General features: G+C 37.8%; 1 protein-coding gene across 3 annotated transcripts in view; it reads right to left on the reverse strand.

Annotated features, from left to right (window-relative positions):
* The window catches only part of LOC136826152 (uncharacterized), a 56,933-nt gene that overhangs the window by 32,211 nt on the left and 9,722 nt on the right, over window positions 1-15,000 (reverse strand). The window contains exon 1 of one of the 3 annotated variants that reach the window (XM_067083170.1): window positions 5,287-5,418. The exons of 1 other annotated variant lie outside the window; for it this stretch is intronic. Coding sequence is in view for 1 of the 2 variants with exons in the window: in XM_067083172.1 (XP_066939273.1) it covers window positions 5,241-5,252 (12 nt within the window). In the remaining variant the exon portion in view is untranslated. Of the gene's footprint in view, window positions 1-5,240; window positions 5,419-15,000 lie in introns of those variants that run through there. One more of the 3 variants, XM_067083172.1, reaches the window with a different exon arrangement.

The raw sequence follows: 15,000 nt of genomic DNA on the forward strand, positions 1-15,000 counted from the left end.
TTTAATAATAATGACAATTATACGTTCATTTTTATTTGGCAATATTAAAAATGACGTATATACTTCAGTAATATACAGAGTGAAGGTACAGAGTCTTCACAAACAATTTCAGCATCGGTACAGACGCTTTTCATAAAAACAAAAGAACTCCAACTAATAACAAAAACAATTGTAACTTATTTCCATCTAACACTCATAAAATTCAAGTACAAATCCACAGTTAGGTAAGGGTACAATTGCATCTAAAATATAAATCTAACAGAGAGCTTTCAGGAATCTGAAAAGGAGAATCGAACAGATTCCCGAAAGCTCTCCGGATTGGTCTATTTTCAAATATATCTGTAACCATACATAACTGTGGATTTGTTTCTCCGTAAACTTCAGTAATATAGATACAGAGTCTTCAATGACAAAGTCCTTTTTTTAATATTCATAAAAATTCCAAAGGTTGGGAATACTCGACCTACAGCCCTTTTAGTAAACACATGACTCAACCGCCGGTATGCCTTCTGAATTCCCGAAGTCACGCGTAGCTGCCTCAGGCAAAGTGAAGAATTATCCGCCTCTGTTACCAGATAACTGGATTCCTCTAAGACGGATGTGTTTTTCCTCCAGTCCGGGACGGTGATGTCATTGGATTGGAATATAAAATTTAGACCAAATGCCATGCGCTGGAACCTATGAGGCTATTCAGCGGCGAAAGGGAAATTGAAAATAAAGATTTTAAAGGTGTAACAGGAGCGACAGAACGGAGGTATAGTGATAGAAATGAAAGGGGTTGCAGCTACGGCCCTAAGGGACGCTGCAACGAACCTTAAGTAGTGCCTACGGCGCACGGGATGTTGACCTTAGCGAAAGTGATGTTGTAGCATCGGGAGAGATCACTGAAGATGATGCGCATGATGCTGTTGGTGATACAGTTAATGATGTTGTCGTCTGTCGTCGATTTGTTGATCATAAAAGTGAAATTGCGAATTTCTGGAATGTTTATGAATCGGCCTCTGCTCTTGTTCACCTTCTGCCTCGTTGCGTATATGGTGGGAACCAAACGCCATCCATTGTAACTGTAAGGAAGCAGTTATGGCCACTCGGGTATGAAGGCCGACGGCAATGCCGTTCGAGATTTACCTGGTTTTATTCCAGCACAGGAGGCTCTTGCTCGTAGATCAACCCGCAAGCCGACGGCGAGTATACGCTCGTTAGATCTCTATATCTCTGGCCTCCCAATCAGTGAAGTCTAAAATGGGGGGCTCTGGATTACAAGCACATCTTTCCTAAAGAGCGGCTCTGGAATACAAGCACCTCTTCTCTGAAAAGGGAGCTCTGGAAATCAAGCATCTCTTTTTTGCAGCAGGGCTCTGGAACACAAGCACGTTTTTCTGAAAAGAAGGCTCTGGAATACAGACACCTCTTTTCTAAAAATGGGGTTCTGGAATACAAGCACCTCTTTCATAAAAAGACAGCTCTGGAATACAAGCACCTTCTTTCCAAAAAAGGAGGCTCTGGAACACAAGCACCTCTTTTCTAAAAAGAACGCTCTGCAACACATGTACAGCACATTTTATAAAAATTGGGGGTCTGAATGCAAGCACCTCTTATCTAAAAAGGAGGCTCTGAAACACAAGCACATCCTTTCTAGAAAGAACGCTCTGGAATACAAGCACTTCTTTTCTGAAAAGGGGGCACCGCAACACAAGCACATCTTTTATAAAAAGACAGCTCTGGAATACAAGCACATCTTTTCTGAGGACAGAGCTCTGGAACACAAGCACATCTTGACTAAAAAGGAGGCTCTGGGACACAGTTACCTCTTTTTTAATAATGGCTACTTAAATACAAGGATCTTCTTTCTAACAAAACGGAGCTCTAGGATATAAGCTCCTCTTTGAGTGATTCAGCGTGGCAAAATCTAAGGTCATCAAGAGGAAATGGATGACAAAATTTTAATTTTTAAAAAGGAGTTGAATCTCACGAATGATAAAAGATTCACACGAAATCACTAGCTTCATATTCATCTTTCCAATTCAATATGATGCACTTTGCCAGTAAAGCTAAGTAACTGAACATAACACAGCTAAAAAGCACTGAACTCTTTGGAACAGAATATACAATTTAGGCCAAATGCCAAGCGCTGGGACCTATGAGGTCATTCAGTGCTGAAAGGAAAACTGAGAGTAAAAGGTTATACTATGAATCAATTGGTAGGAGAGGGTGGACAGTAAGATGGAAGAAAGGGAATATGAACGGAGGTACAGTAAAAGGAATGAAAGGGGTTGCAGCCAGGGGCCGAAGGGATGCTGCAAAGACCCTTAAGTAATGCCTACAGTGCACCGCATGAGGTGCACTGACGGCACTAACCCCCTAGGGGGAAAAGATGAAGACGGTCTAAACATAAAAACAAATATGATGAACAATGAGTCGATGATGACGATGATGATGATCAAGGAAAAGGAAATAGGTATAATATATAATGTAAATGCACGTCAAGGAGCGGTGATAAAAAACAATGACGGAAAAATGGTGACCTTGTATGATAACGAATGATGCACAACGAAAACCCCGACGTGATGTTCAACGCGTGACATCCACTGTAATCATTTCACACCTCTTCGTGAAAGTGTGAAAATGTTCCGATAAACTCCGCATTAGCGTCATCTCTATAATCCCACAATAAAGCACCCGAGTCGTATAACTATATAGTAAAGGGGGAAAACATTTTGAATGTCTCGGTTGTAAATCTGAGTACGTAACCACTGGAGGGCAACGGCACGTATGAACGGTTGTGTACGCCTTTCCTGAGGGCCTTGGCAGTGCGTATAATGGAGTTTAATAGGAACTCCGACGATAACGGCCTTGCAGCGATGCCCGTTTTCTATGATAGCGCAGCTTATAGGCGTAACTGAAGCATTCGCCGCTCCCTTTCAAATGCATTCTTTAAGGTTCAAATTCCAAGGCCATTGTTAGGATAAGGCGTTGCTGGTAATTAATGATGGTAATTCTACAGAAGAACTCCGCATGGAGATCAAATGATTTGACTGGACACTACAGAAAGGGGTGTAGATAATGCAGTACGGGTGAGATAATTTGAGAATTTTAAGATCATTTGAGAAATTTAAGATCTTTTGAAAATTTTGCAGTGATAATTTGAGAAATATACAGAGATAATTTAAGAAATTTAACGAAAAATCTGAGAAATTTAGAAACATTTGGAGAAACAGAAATAATTTGAAAAATTTGTAGAGATGTGTGAAATTTACAGAGATAATCTGAACAATCTTTTGAGATAATTTGAGAAATTTGTAGAGATAATTTGAGAAATTTACAGACATTTTGAGAAACATTTAAAGAGATAATTTGAGAAATGTAGAGATAATCTGTGAATTTTACAGATTTGAGAAATTTACAGAGATAATTTGAGAAATTTACCCTCTATTGCTTACGTCTTTGCTTTCACCCCCAAGGGGCTGGTAGAATTACCTAATAATAATAATAATAATAATAATAATAATAATAATAATAATAATAATAATAATAATAATAATAATAATTGTTATTATTATTATTATTATTATTATTATTATTATTATTATTATTATTATTATTATTACAGAGAACCGTAAATTAAAATTACTGTAACATATGGAACACACAAAATGTACTTACAATCTTTTTTTGCAATCTCTTTTTTACCATCTGTTTTTACAACCATTTTTTACAATCTTTCTTACAATCTTTTTTACAATCTTTTTTACAATCTTTTTTTACAATTTTTTTACAATTTTTTTTTATGAGACAAAAGTGATTTTTCCAGTCCCTTACAAAAGAGGTCCTTCAGATTAACGTGCTTCTTATCTCTGACAAATAAACATAAGGTCATTTACAATTCCGATATCTTAACACCGCACCTTTAACATAAAGCCTCTCCTTAAGTTAATTCGGATATTTAACATTTAGAAAAATATAAAACAATAAGATTTCTTTGTTGGAGTGGTTGGACAGCAAAAGAGAGACAGAAAATAAATTATATGAAGTATACAAAGGTCTAAAAGTGAAACTGGGAGAAATCCCCGCGGTTGTAAGGCGACTTATAAATATGTTAGAGAGGTTGGACAGCCAGACTGAAGAAAGGAAGCGGGAATGGAGGTGAAGTAAAAGGCTAGGAAGTGGGTATAACTAGGGGCCGAAGGGACGCTGCAAATACCACTTAGTAACGCCTACATACACCGTGTGAGGGTCACTAAATGCCCTAACCCCTACAGGTCTAATCAGATCTAACGGAAACAAACTAGAAATGCCAATTAACCCAACCCATGAAGGACAGAAGAAAACAGGCATCTGGAAAAACGCAAGCAGGAAGAAAATTCCAAAGTTTGGTTTCAGGAGAAAGATAAGCAAAGCACTGGGCTCGGTTTTACAAATTCCTTAGTTTGATTTCCGCCTGCCGCCCATCAGTCGACCTAGCTTTGAATGGGTGCAAGCATCAGCTATATGGCCAAGAGGCTATGGGGCTAGCAACCTCATCCATACAGACTTACTGAGAACCTGAAGGCTCTACCTTAGGTACTGCACCCTTCTAAAAACGGATAAAGGTGTATATGGAAAACATATATATATATATATATATATATATATATATATATATATATATATATATATATATATATATATATATTATATAATATAAAACACAAATTGTATATATATATAATTAAATATATATAATATATATATACTTAATCATTATAATCTGTAATTAAAACATTTTCTTGCAACATCGTTAATAGTAAAGGCCGACAAAACATTTTTATTTTTTCAAAATAATAACTTTCAGCAACAATACAAACGACAAATATTTTCACAAAAGACTCTCTGACCCTCTGGTGATGTTATTATGCTGAATGAAATCGCCGGTTTAACCAGATTTATTTTTTTTTTATTTGTTTAGTCTTTTCGTCTTAGGTGTTTCTTTCCAACTCAGGACAATTTAGTTATGTTTACTCGCACTTAATTATTTATTAATTCATTTATATTTTTATTTATTTATTTATGTAAACGCACGGACTTTGAAAACATAATACACAATTTGCTCCTAGTGGGATCACGATTCTTGCACAAACTAATAAAAGCTGAACGAAGATGAATCAGTGATTTCAATCAACATAATAACAAGAAGAATATTAGCAACGCACTTTAAACTGGAAAAAGAATTCACAAAAACTAGCAATCACTCGAACACTTACGGCTGCAAGCATCACAATACTCCAAAAGCACACCAACCGTCCGCACCCCGGCACAAGAAGAAGAAGATGAAGAAGCACTAGACCTACGATCCTAGCGAGAGCGCTTGGAGCCGATCCGAAGTTGTTCCAGTCGCTCAGACCGCTGGCCACGGACTGACTGACTGGCAGCGAAATCCGCCGAGGCAATAACAATGGCACTCCTTGGCGCTCTCTGAACGACGTACCTGATGCAACTGCTGGTTCTCTGGTAGCGTGACACAGCAGTAACTGGTAGCCAGTTTATTTTACTGGAATATGTCCGGGTTTCTCGGAAGGACAGAGCCGAGGGATGTTTGCGGGCGAAGTCAATGACTCCAAGCCAACTTGCGCTGGTTGCTAGGCCTATAAGCTGGGTGTTCCGAATTGCAGGACAGCGTAAGGTGAGGCTGTCTGTTGCCACCGGCAGCCAGTTTATTTACTAAAATATATCCGGGTTTTTCGTAGACATTACGACAGGCACAAAGTCGGGGGACGTTTGTGGACAAAGTCGATAACTCGTCCGAGGAAAGCTACTTAGCGCTAGTTGCTAGACCTATAAGCCGGGTGTTCCGAATTGCAAGATTACGTGAGGAAAGGCTGTCTTACAGTTCATTTACCAGAATAGGCCTATAACCGGGTTTCTTGGGGCTTTATGAGAGGCACAACGTTTGCGCCGGCTGCTAGGCCTATAAGCTGGGTGTTCCGAATTAGGAGAAAACGTTGGTATAATGCTTTTTAGGATTAAACTGGCGTTATGCCAGCACGGACTCTTGCTTATAGAACAGCCCGTAACGACGTTACGAAACGCTGTCAATGAAAGGTATTTGCGTGCGCACGTTTCGCTGCCGAAAGCAGCTTATATGCACAGCAACAAAACATGATTTAGGTAACGCTTTTGTTACTAAGGAAGCTGGGCCACCTTGTTTTGCCCACCTCGCCTTACTGTAAGTGCCTTACGAAACCCGACCAGTTAGAAGGAGAATGTGATTGGTTCGTGTTTTTTACGCTTTTCAGAAAAGAATTTGTACTTGTAAGTTATAAATCTTTGATTGGTTCGCGTTTTTTATACTTTTCAGAAAATATTTTGTACTAGAAAGTTACAAATACTTGATTGGTTCATGTTTTCTATACTTTTCAGAAAAGAATTTGTACTAAAAATTTATAAATCTTTGATTGGTTCATATTTTCTATACTTTTCAGAAAGTAATTTGTACTAGCAAGTTATAGACCTTTGACTGATTCACGTTTTCTATACTTTTCAGAAAATATTTTTTACTAGAAAGTTATAAATCTTTGATTGGTTCATGTTTTCTATACTTTTCAGAAAAGAATTTGTTACTTGAAAGTTATACATCTTTGATTGGTTATTTTCTATACTTTTCAGAAGATAATTTGTTCCTTGAAAGTTATAAATCTTGATGAAAAATATTTACAAAACATTCTTTCAACCCACACAAACTCAAAAGCACCTCTATACTTAACGTCTGTAGAATTATACATGAAAACTAGGAAAGTGTTAAAATAGACCAGCTTCCTCACCAACCATATTGTTTCCGTGAAGAGAAACTTAATTTTCACGTCACCTTGATTGGGAGACTTGACCAGCACATGTCGTGGCGTCTAGTGGGCAGAGAAGTCAAAAAAAAAAAAAAAAGTCTAAGGTTGACCTATTAACAAAAGAATGTCAACTTCTTGGGTGTATGTCCTGAATTCCTGTAATCCATAAGAAGATTTCTCATCTAATTGGTATATTATGTCCCCAATTCTTGTATTTCCTAGAAAGATTTCTCACTGGTATCTTACGCCCCAATTCCTATATTTCATAGAAAGTGTGTCCCAAATTAATATACACTTCTTAAAAAGATTTCTCCCCTTAATGGTATAATATCTTGACTGACTTACAAAAATTTGGCTATATAGCCAGTCACTGGGGCACTTTACTGAAAAGATGGAGTTGGAGTGGTTGGACAGCAAGATGGAAGAGAGGAACTGGGAACGGAGGTAGTGTAAAAAAAAAAAAAATCTAAAAATTATGCGCAGCTAGGGTTCGAAAGGACTTTACAAATACCCTTAGTAATGGTAATGCCTACAGCGCATCACGTGAAATGCACTAACGGCACTTACCCTCTACGGGAGTATATTATTTTAACCACACAGGAAAACCAATGCTAAGACTTTCACACTTCCAGTTACTGGGGGTAATGTCCAGTTTAAGCAGTGTAACATAACTCCATAAACACTACGACAAACCACTGCACCAAGGAGATTTCAGAGAACACCCACTTAAGAAATGACAGATCACGATTTTGACCAAGATACCACTTGTCACATTCCTAGTAGAGAGCGACGTACCTGCATTCATTATGTGCTAGCACGCTTCTCTCGTAATCAATGGAGCTATTTGCGCTTAAATGCCTTAAAAGGAGCTGACTTCTGAGAACGACGCAGCAATAAGCAAGTGTCAAGTCATGCGGTATCAAAAGTGGCCTCTTTCTAACAAAATAAATCATCATTTTCACCTCCAACCTCGTGCGACGCCAAAGGGCCTCTGTGAAATTCAGTCATTCCTATCTATCTTTCTTGTGCTTTCACTTCCACTAATCTCCACTCACCTCCAACTCCTTTTTTCTTTCTTTCTTTGAATCTTCAGCTGAAAACACTTATGAACAGAGTCAACAGACGATGAACCCAAGAGGGCTCCATAGGGAAGTCACCCTATGGAGACAAATTGTAGGAAAAGGTGATAAATCACTAAATGAGGGAACAGAAAATGAAACCGATACACCTGAAATTCAGGAGAAGTTTGCAGAGAGCAGGAAAGAATGTGCTCCTCGCTTAAACATTTGGGTATCAGAAGATTCCACCAGTGCACTAGGCAAGCTACTCAAAACTGTAGTTGTGGCTAAGATAAAGCTCCTAGCAAACTATCTCATAGTTCTCGTCCAAGTAGGTCTGGGTCACTATAATCTTTTACATATATATACTGTATATATATATATATATATATATATATATATATATATATATATATATATATATATATATATATATACAGAATATATATATGCAACGTTCGTACTTTCCCTTATGGTATCATTTCTCACTATATCCTGCCATCTGACTCCTAATACTCTTCTTAAAACTTTGTTCTCAAATCTACAATACCTTGGGGACATGGTTACAATTTAACAAGAGTCCCATCTCACTAGATGTCTGACGCATTCTCACTAGCAAGCTTTGTGAATCTCATTAAGACAGCCTCACCAGCATACTCTGAGTCTGTCGAATTTCTATTGTTATTCCAATCTAAACAGTCTTCCATTTCCAACCACTTTTCTCATCATGAAGTCCATGAGAGCGGCAAACAGTAAAGGTGACACCATTTTCCTAAGGAACCCCAATATTTACCACAAATTTCCAATAAGCCTTACAAATTAAATGGAACCAAGATATTGACTTAAGGCCTTCTATAATACTGGTCACTGGACGCTGTCACATACATTTTCTCACCAACGAAAGCCCTCGGAATGGGGATTTCTAAATTCTCACCAACGAAAGCCCTCGGAATGGGAGTTCTAAATTCCATGCAATGCTGCACAGTAGCCTATGCCTCAACACAAACGATCTGTACACCTCCTGCCTTTCTAAAACCAGACCTTGCTCTAGCAAACTCAGGATGAGCATACTGAATAATAAACAAGTGACTGAATAAATAAATAAATAAATAACAATTCCACCGTACTAAGAAGCTACTGAAAAAAAGAGATTTAAAGTCGTAATAAACGAACACAGACATTCAGTTCGAACTAGCTACAAAATGATGCTCTTTTTGTGAACCTAAATGAAACGTCACAAAGAATTAACAGATCTCGTAGAAGCACATTTATTGTTACTAGAAACCTCCTGGAATTTTATACCCTTTAACCCAAGAGAGAGAGAGAGAGAGAGAGAGAGAGAGAGAGAGAGAGAGAGAGAGAGAGAGAGAGAGAGAGAGAGAGAGGTGGTGGTTATTGCCCGGTATTGTATCAAGTCTTACATGGCATGTGTACCAATTTGATCGGTCTTGGAGAGTCACCAAAATAAGAGTATCAGCTACACTTTTACTTGAGGAGAGAAGACGAGGGATATGAATGGAATGCAATATAAAATTTGGGCCATAGGCCAAGTGCTAGGACCTATGAGGTCAGTCAGTGCTGAAAGTTAAATTGCGAGTGAAAAGCTTTTAACGGCGTACCAGGAGGAAAACCTCGCAGTTGCACAAAGAAACAATTGTTAGGAGAGGGTGGAAAGTAAGATGGAAGAAAGATGAACGGAGGTACAGTAAAAGGAATGAAAGGGGTTGCAGCTAGGGGACGAAGGGACGCTGCTAGTAACCTTAAGTAATGCCTACAGTGCTCCGCGAGAGGTGCACTGACGGCATTATCCCCCCTCTATTGGGAAGAGAATACGAGGGCAACAGATTCTCAAGATGAAGTTTCTTGAGTTGGATTAAAATGCCTCTGTTGGAGGAAATGCAGACAACTAATATGTAGGACTGAACACTTATCGTTTCCAGGAAAGGATGCAGTACTTTGGTCCAACAATTTTTTGCTGTGTGTGTGTGTGTGTGTGTGTGTGTGTGTGTGTGTGTGTGTGTGTGGATGGATGGGTTGGGAATTTTACAAATTTTCAATAAGCTTTTAGTTTAGATTTTAACAAGATTCAATTGAACCTACTTTATACCAAGTAATAACAAAAGTAACAATTCAATTGAACCTACTTTATACCATTAATAACAAAAGCAACAACAACTTCAGTTGAACCTACTTTATACCAATTAATAACAAAAGCAACATCAACAACGATAATATTACCAATACCATAAATAGACTGACACAAAAACAAGACCAAATTAAAGCAAATATAAGCAAGCAAAAACTAAACTCACAAACCAACCAGCTTCCAACCTCACAACAACACAAATGCATCCATACGAATTCCTCATTAAAATTCCAAAAACAAGAATGACAACATCTTGAGAGCAATTCCAAAATGGCCCTAATTCCTACTGTAGATACGGGTTAAAATACCTTCCAGGAAGTTGTTTAATTCACTTCCCATTCGCTAGCCGGAATCTTATATACACTTCCTCTCTGCCTGACGCATCTTTTGGACACCTGACGTTTAAATAACTTTTTGGGAGAAGTTGCGACATTGATCGTTCAAAACGTCTTGGATAATAGCTAGTATCAAATTGCTCCACTTGTAAAAAATGAACAGATGAAAGGATCATGAATCTACCCGTCAAGTTCACAGATATATTCTTGTATGATGATTCCACTATTTATTTTGTTGCACGGTTGTGAAAATGCATTATTCGTTTTTTTTTAAGTATATTTCTCCTGTCATGTATTTGAAAACGATATTCTATACGATTAAGTATCTCATGTCGTCATAACTTTTAGAGGTGAATAAAGCAAAATTCTTTATAATAATGACGATGATAATAATAAATAATAAAAATTCTAAAAGGCCACACAACCTACTGTCATTTTTAGTTTTCTGTAAAAGAAAACTATTGAGATGGCTATTTGTCTGTCCGCCCTCAGATCTTAAAAACTACTGAGGCTAGAGGGCTGCAAATTGGTACGTTGATCGTCCACCACCTATCATCAAACATACCAAATTGCAGCCCTCTAGCCTCAGTAGTTTTTATTTTATTTAAGGTTATAAAGTTAGCTATAATAGTACTTCTTGCAGCTATATAGGACAGGCCGCCACCGGGCCGTGTTTAAAGTTTCACGGGCCGCGGCTCATACAGCATTATACCAAGACCACGGAAAGACAGATCTATTTTCGGTTGGCCTTGATTATACGATGTACAGATAATCATTGCGCCGAAGAAACTTTGGCGCATTTTTTACTTCTTATATTTTACTGTCAATTTAAAAGTGGCCTTGATAGCATAAAATTTACATATTCAACAAACATATCAAATTTCTTTACAAAATTATAGATTTTCCTTTTACATTTCACGTAAATATATAAAAAAAAACTATAAGAAATATAGATAACAACAAGGAAACTGTATACAAGCGAACGGTATTCCACAAAATAAATATAAAACGTTTATTTCCCTAACTTCCTTAATCGTACAAAGGGGGAAAAAGGCAATGCAATTCCTAGACAAAAAGAGGAAAAGACCAAATACTTGTTTACCCTGATCTAACCAGTAGACAGTCAGTCTGGAAACAAAAAATGTGCTACAACAATGCATAATTCTTAACACAGCAACTAAAACCGGATTTGCCGTAAGTTGCCACTTACATTGAATTAATTCTCTCTCTCTTACATATACATATACATATACATATACATATACATATACATATACATATATATATATACATTATATATATATATATATATATATATATATATATATATAGAGAGAGAGAGAGAGAGAGAGAGAGAGAGAGAGAGAGAGAGAGAGAGAGAGAGAGAGAGAGAGAGAGAGAGAGAGAGAGAGAATTTCTGTATTATGAAAGAAACTCCTTCAACACTGATTGCAAATTCAATGTAAGTAGCAAGTTATATATATAAATTTATTTGTATAATACATACATACATGTTTATATATGCTTGTATGTATGCATGTACGTGTGTCTATGTGTATATATATACATATATATATATATGTGTGTATATATACATATATATATATGTATATATATACACACACGACTAAGAGCATTATACGACTACAATCATCCCCACCCTAATTATCTTCAGGAGGCAAGCCAGTTCTAGGCGGGAAAATCCCGCTTCTGATATAGAACAGAACAGAATATAGAATTTACGCACAAGGACAACCGCTGGGACGTATGAGGTCATTCAGCTCTGAAACTGAAATGGTCAGTAAAAAGGTTTGAAAGGTGTAACATGAAGAAAACCCCGCAGTTGACTATGAAACAATTGTTCGGAAAAGGTGGAAAGTAAGAAAGAAAGAAAGAGACTATGAACGGAGGTACAGTGAAAGGAATGAAAGGGGATGCAGCTAGGGGTCGGAGGGACGCTGCAATGAACCTTAAGTAATGCCTACGGTGCACCGCATGAGGTGCATTGACAGCACCAAGCTCCCCTACGGGGCGCTTCTGATATATATCAATGTGATTAGCATACTCATATCTCTCAGGTCCAGAATCTCTGGGTAGGTGACAAGACAACAGCAGCTTCCACTTTTAGCTCAGTAATTATATTCTTTCTCGACAATTAAGACAATGAACAGAGAGATAGATGATGGACAGCAAGATGAAGAGAAACAATATAAATCAAATGAAGTAAAGGATTTAAAGTGCAATGGGGGGGGGGAAGTCCTCAGTTTACCTAAGAGGCTGGGTAGCATGGTGAGAGAAGCTGATAAAATAAGTAAGAGGGAGGAGATTGGGGTAAAATTGAGAGAGAGAGAGAGAGAGAGAGAGAGAGAGAGAGAGAGAGAGAGAGAGAGAGAGAGAGGCATTTAGATTCAAAAGGGAGCAGGTGAGAGATCACCCTAGTTCAAGAGCCCTCTCACCCGTCACATGGCATCAACACAGCATATAAATACTGTAGGGTGAAGCCACGTGACTTCATGGAGGTACTCCCTCAATGACAGGGCAAGGAAAGTGAAGTATGGATGTTGGATCCATGTGCATAAACAAGGTCTCGTGGCGATTAATTATTAGAATGGTTACTGAAGAGAAGTGAAAGGTGACAGAAGGGAGAAAAATTTAGTTTGCATGAAAATTGCAAGGTGGTGTGGTCATGTGGAAAGAATGGAAGATGATAGGTAGGAAAAAAAGGTCTGTGTGACTTGAAAGCAGGAGGGAGATGAGAGAGACTGAGAAAGCGTTATAAAGTGGAAGAAATATTGGGATAAAGGTGCTTTAAGGTCCTGGGGGGCGGGGTGTCCAACACTATTTCAGCATTTAAAGGTGACTAAAGGGTGACTTGTTATCTCATCCAATAATAATAATAATAATATAATAATAATAATAATAATAATAATAATAATAATAACCTATCTATCAATCTACATGTATATACATGTGCATATGCATACATGCATAAATGTACATATATATATCTAAATATTCATAAACATATATATACATATGTACGCACCAACACATTTATGTCCGCATACCCGCGCCTTCATATGCAACGCTTCAGGAAGAAGGTAAGCCTAACCTTTCATGCCATGTCAACCTCTGCTCTTCAAGACAGAGTCCTGCCAACTTTCACGGCAAGGAAGAAGCTGGGACAACGAGGAAGTGGCGAGACGGAAAATAATAATAGGTAGAAAGGGGAAGTGAGCATTGTCGCGCAGGGAAACGCACAGGTATACAGGTGGGTTGGCAGGTCGAGACGTTATTTGCGGATGACCTTGAAAACATGAGAAGGCTTCGCTGTGTCCTGCAAGTTGGCTGTGCGACTTTGCATCATGAAAGGAGCGATTTCCCTCAATGCGAATGATAAGTCTCAATACATTTTACTAAAAGAAAGATAAATAAGATAGCTGCGAGACTTTAGGTTATGAAAGTAGCGATTTCCCTTAATACAAATAAGTCTCAATACATTTTACTAAAAGAAAGGTAAATAAGTGGCTATTCCTAGAATATAAATAAGCAAATCTCAATTTATTTTACACTAAAAGAAAGGTAAATAAACGCATATATACCTCATCTAACATAACTTCTCCAGGCGTCTGGTTAAACAAATCATTTATAACTAACTAACCAGGCGTCTTGTAACCTAACTATTCAACTATATTATGAAAGTGGCTATTCCCTTAATAGAAATAAGTCTTTACAAATTTTGAATTAAAATAAAGGTAAATAAACGCATATGTATATATATATATCTGATCTACCATAAATTTTCTACTCGTCTTGAGGCGATTCCCTTAATACAAAAAAGTAACTCTTAATATATCTTAGAGTACAAGAAAGTTAAGTATAGAATAGGACAGAATATAGAATTTAAGCCACAGGCCAAGCGCTGGGACCCATGAGGTCATTCAGCGCTGATAGGGAAACTGAGAGTGCAAAGTTTTGAAAGGTGTAACAGGAGGAAAACCTCACAGCTGCACTATAAAACAACAGTTAGGAGAGGGTGGAAGGTCAGACGGAAGAAAGAGAATATGAACGGGCGTACAGTAAAAGGAATGAAAGAGACTGCAGCTAGGAGCTGAAGGGACGCTGCAAAGCACCACGTGAGTAAAAGAAAGTTAAGTAAACGCAAGTATATACCTGATCCACCGTAATTGCGATCGTGCGTTCCTCTTCTTACCTGGAGCCAAGAATGTTCAAGGCTTTCTTGGTAAGATCGTCGACGCATATGCTGAAAACATTTCCTGAACTTCTATAAACAAAGGTGCCTTTTCCTACGTCAAACGAGGAAGTGAACGCCGCCCGAGATCTTGGTTGCAAGGTGTTCGAAGTCCTTCATAAACGCAAAATTTATTTATGAATATTTCATGAGGACGACGCTGAGATGACAATATGAATCTGATACCGAGTGACCGCAGCCTCCGCCTACCTCCCACTCCCCTCCCTCTCCTCCTACGAATTATCATCATCATTGTTGGTGAATACGTCGACAGAGGTGTAAATGTAAATATGTATTAGAAAATATATGTTTCTAATGTATATTTATTTACACCACTGTGAATTTTTACCATTTTAGTGACTCATGCTATTATTATTATTATTATTATTATTAT

Source organism: Macrobrachium rosenbergii, chromosome 40 (genome assembly GCF_040412425.1).
Source record: "Macrobrachium rosenbergii isolate ZJJX-2024 chromosome 40, ASM4041242v1, whole genome shotgun sequence".
Classification (NCBI taxonomy): Eukaryota; Metazoa; Arthropoda; class Malacostraca; order Decapoda; family Palaemonidae; genus Macrobrachium; species Macrobrachium rosenbergii.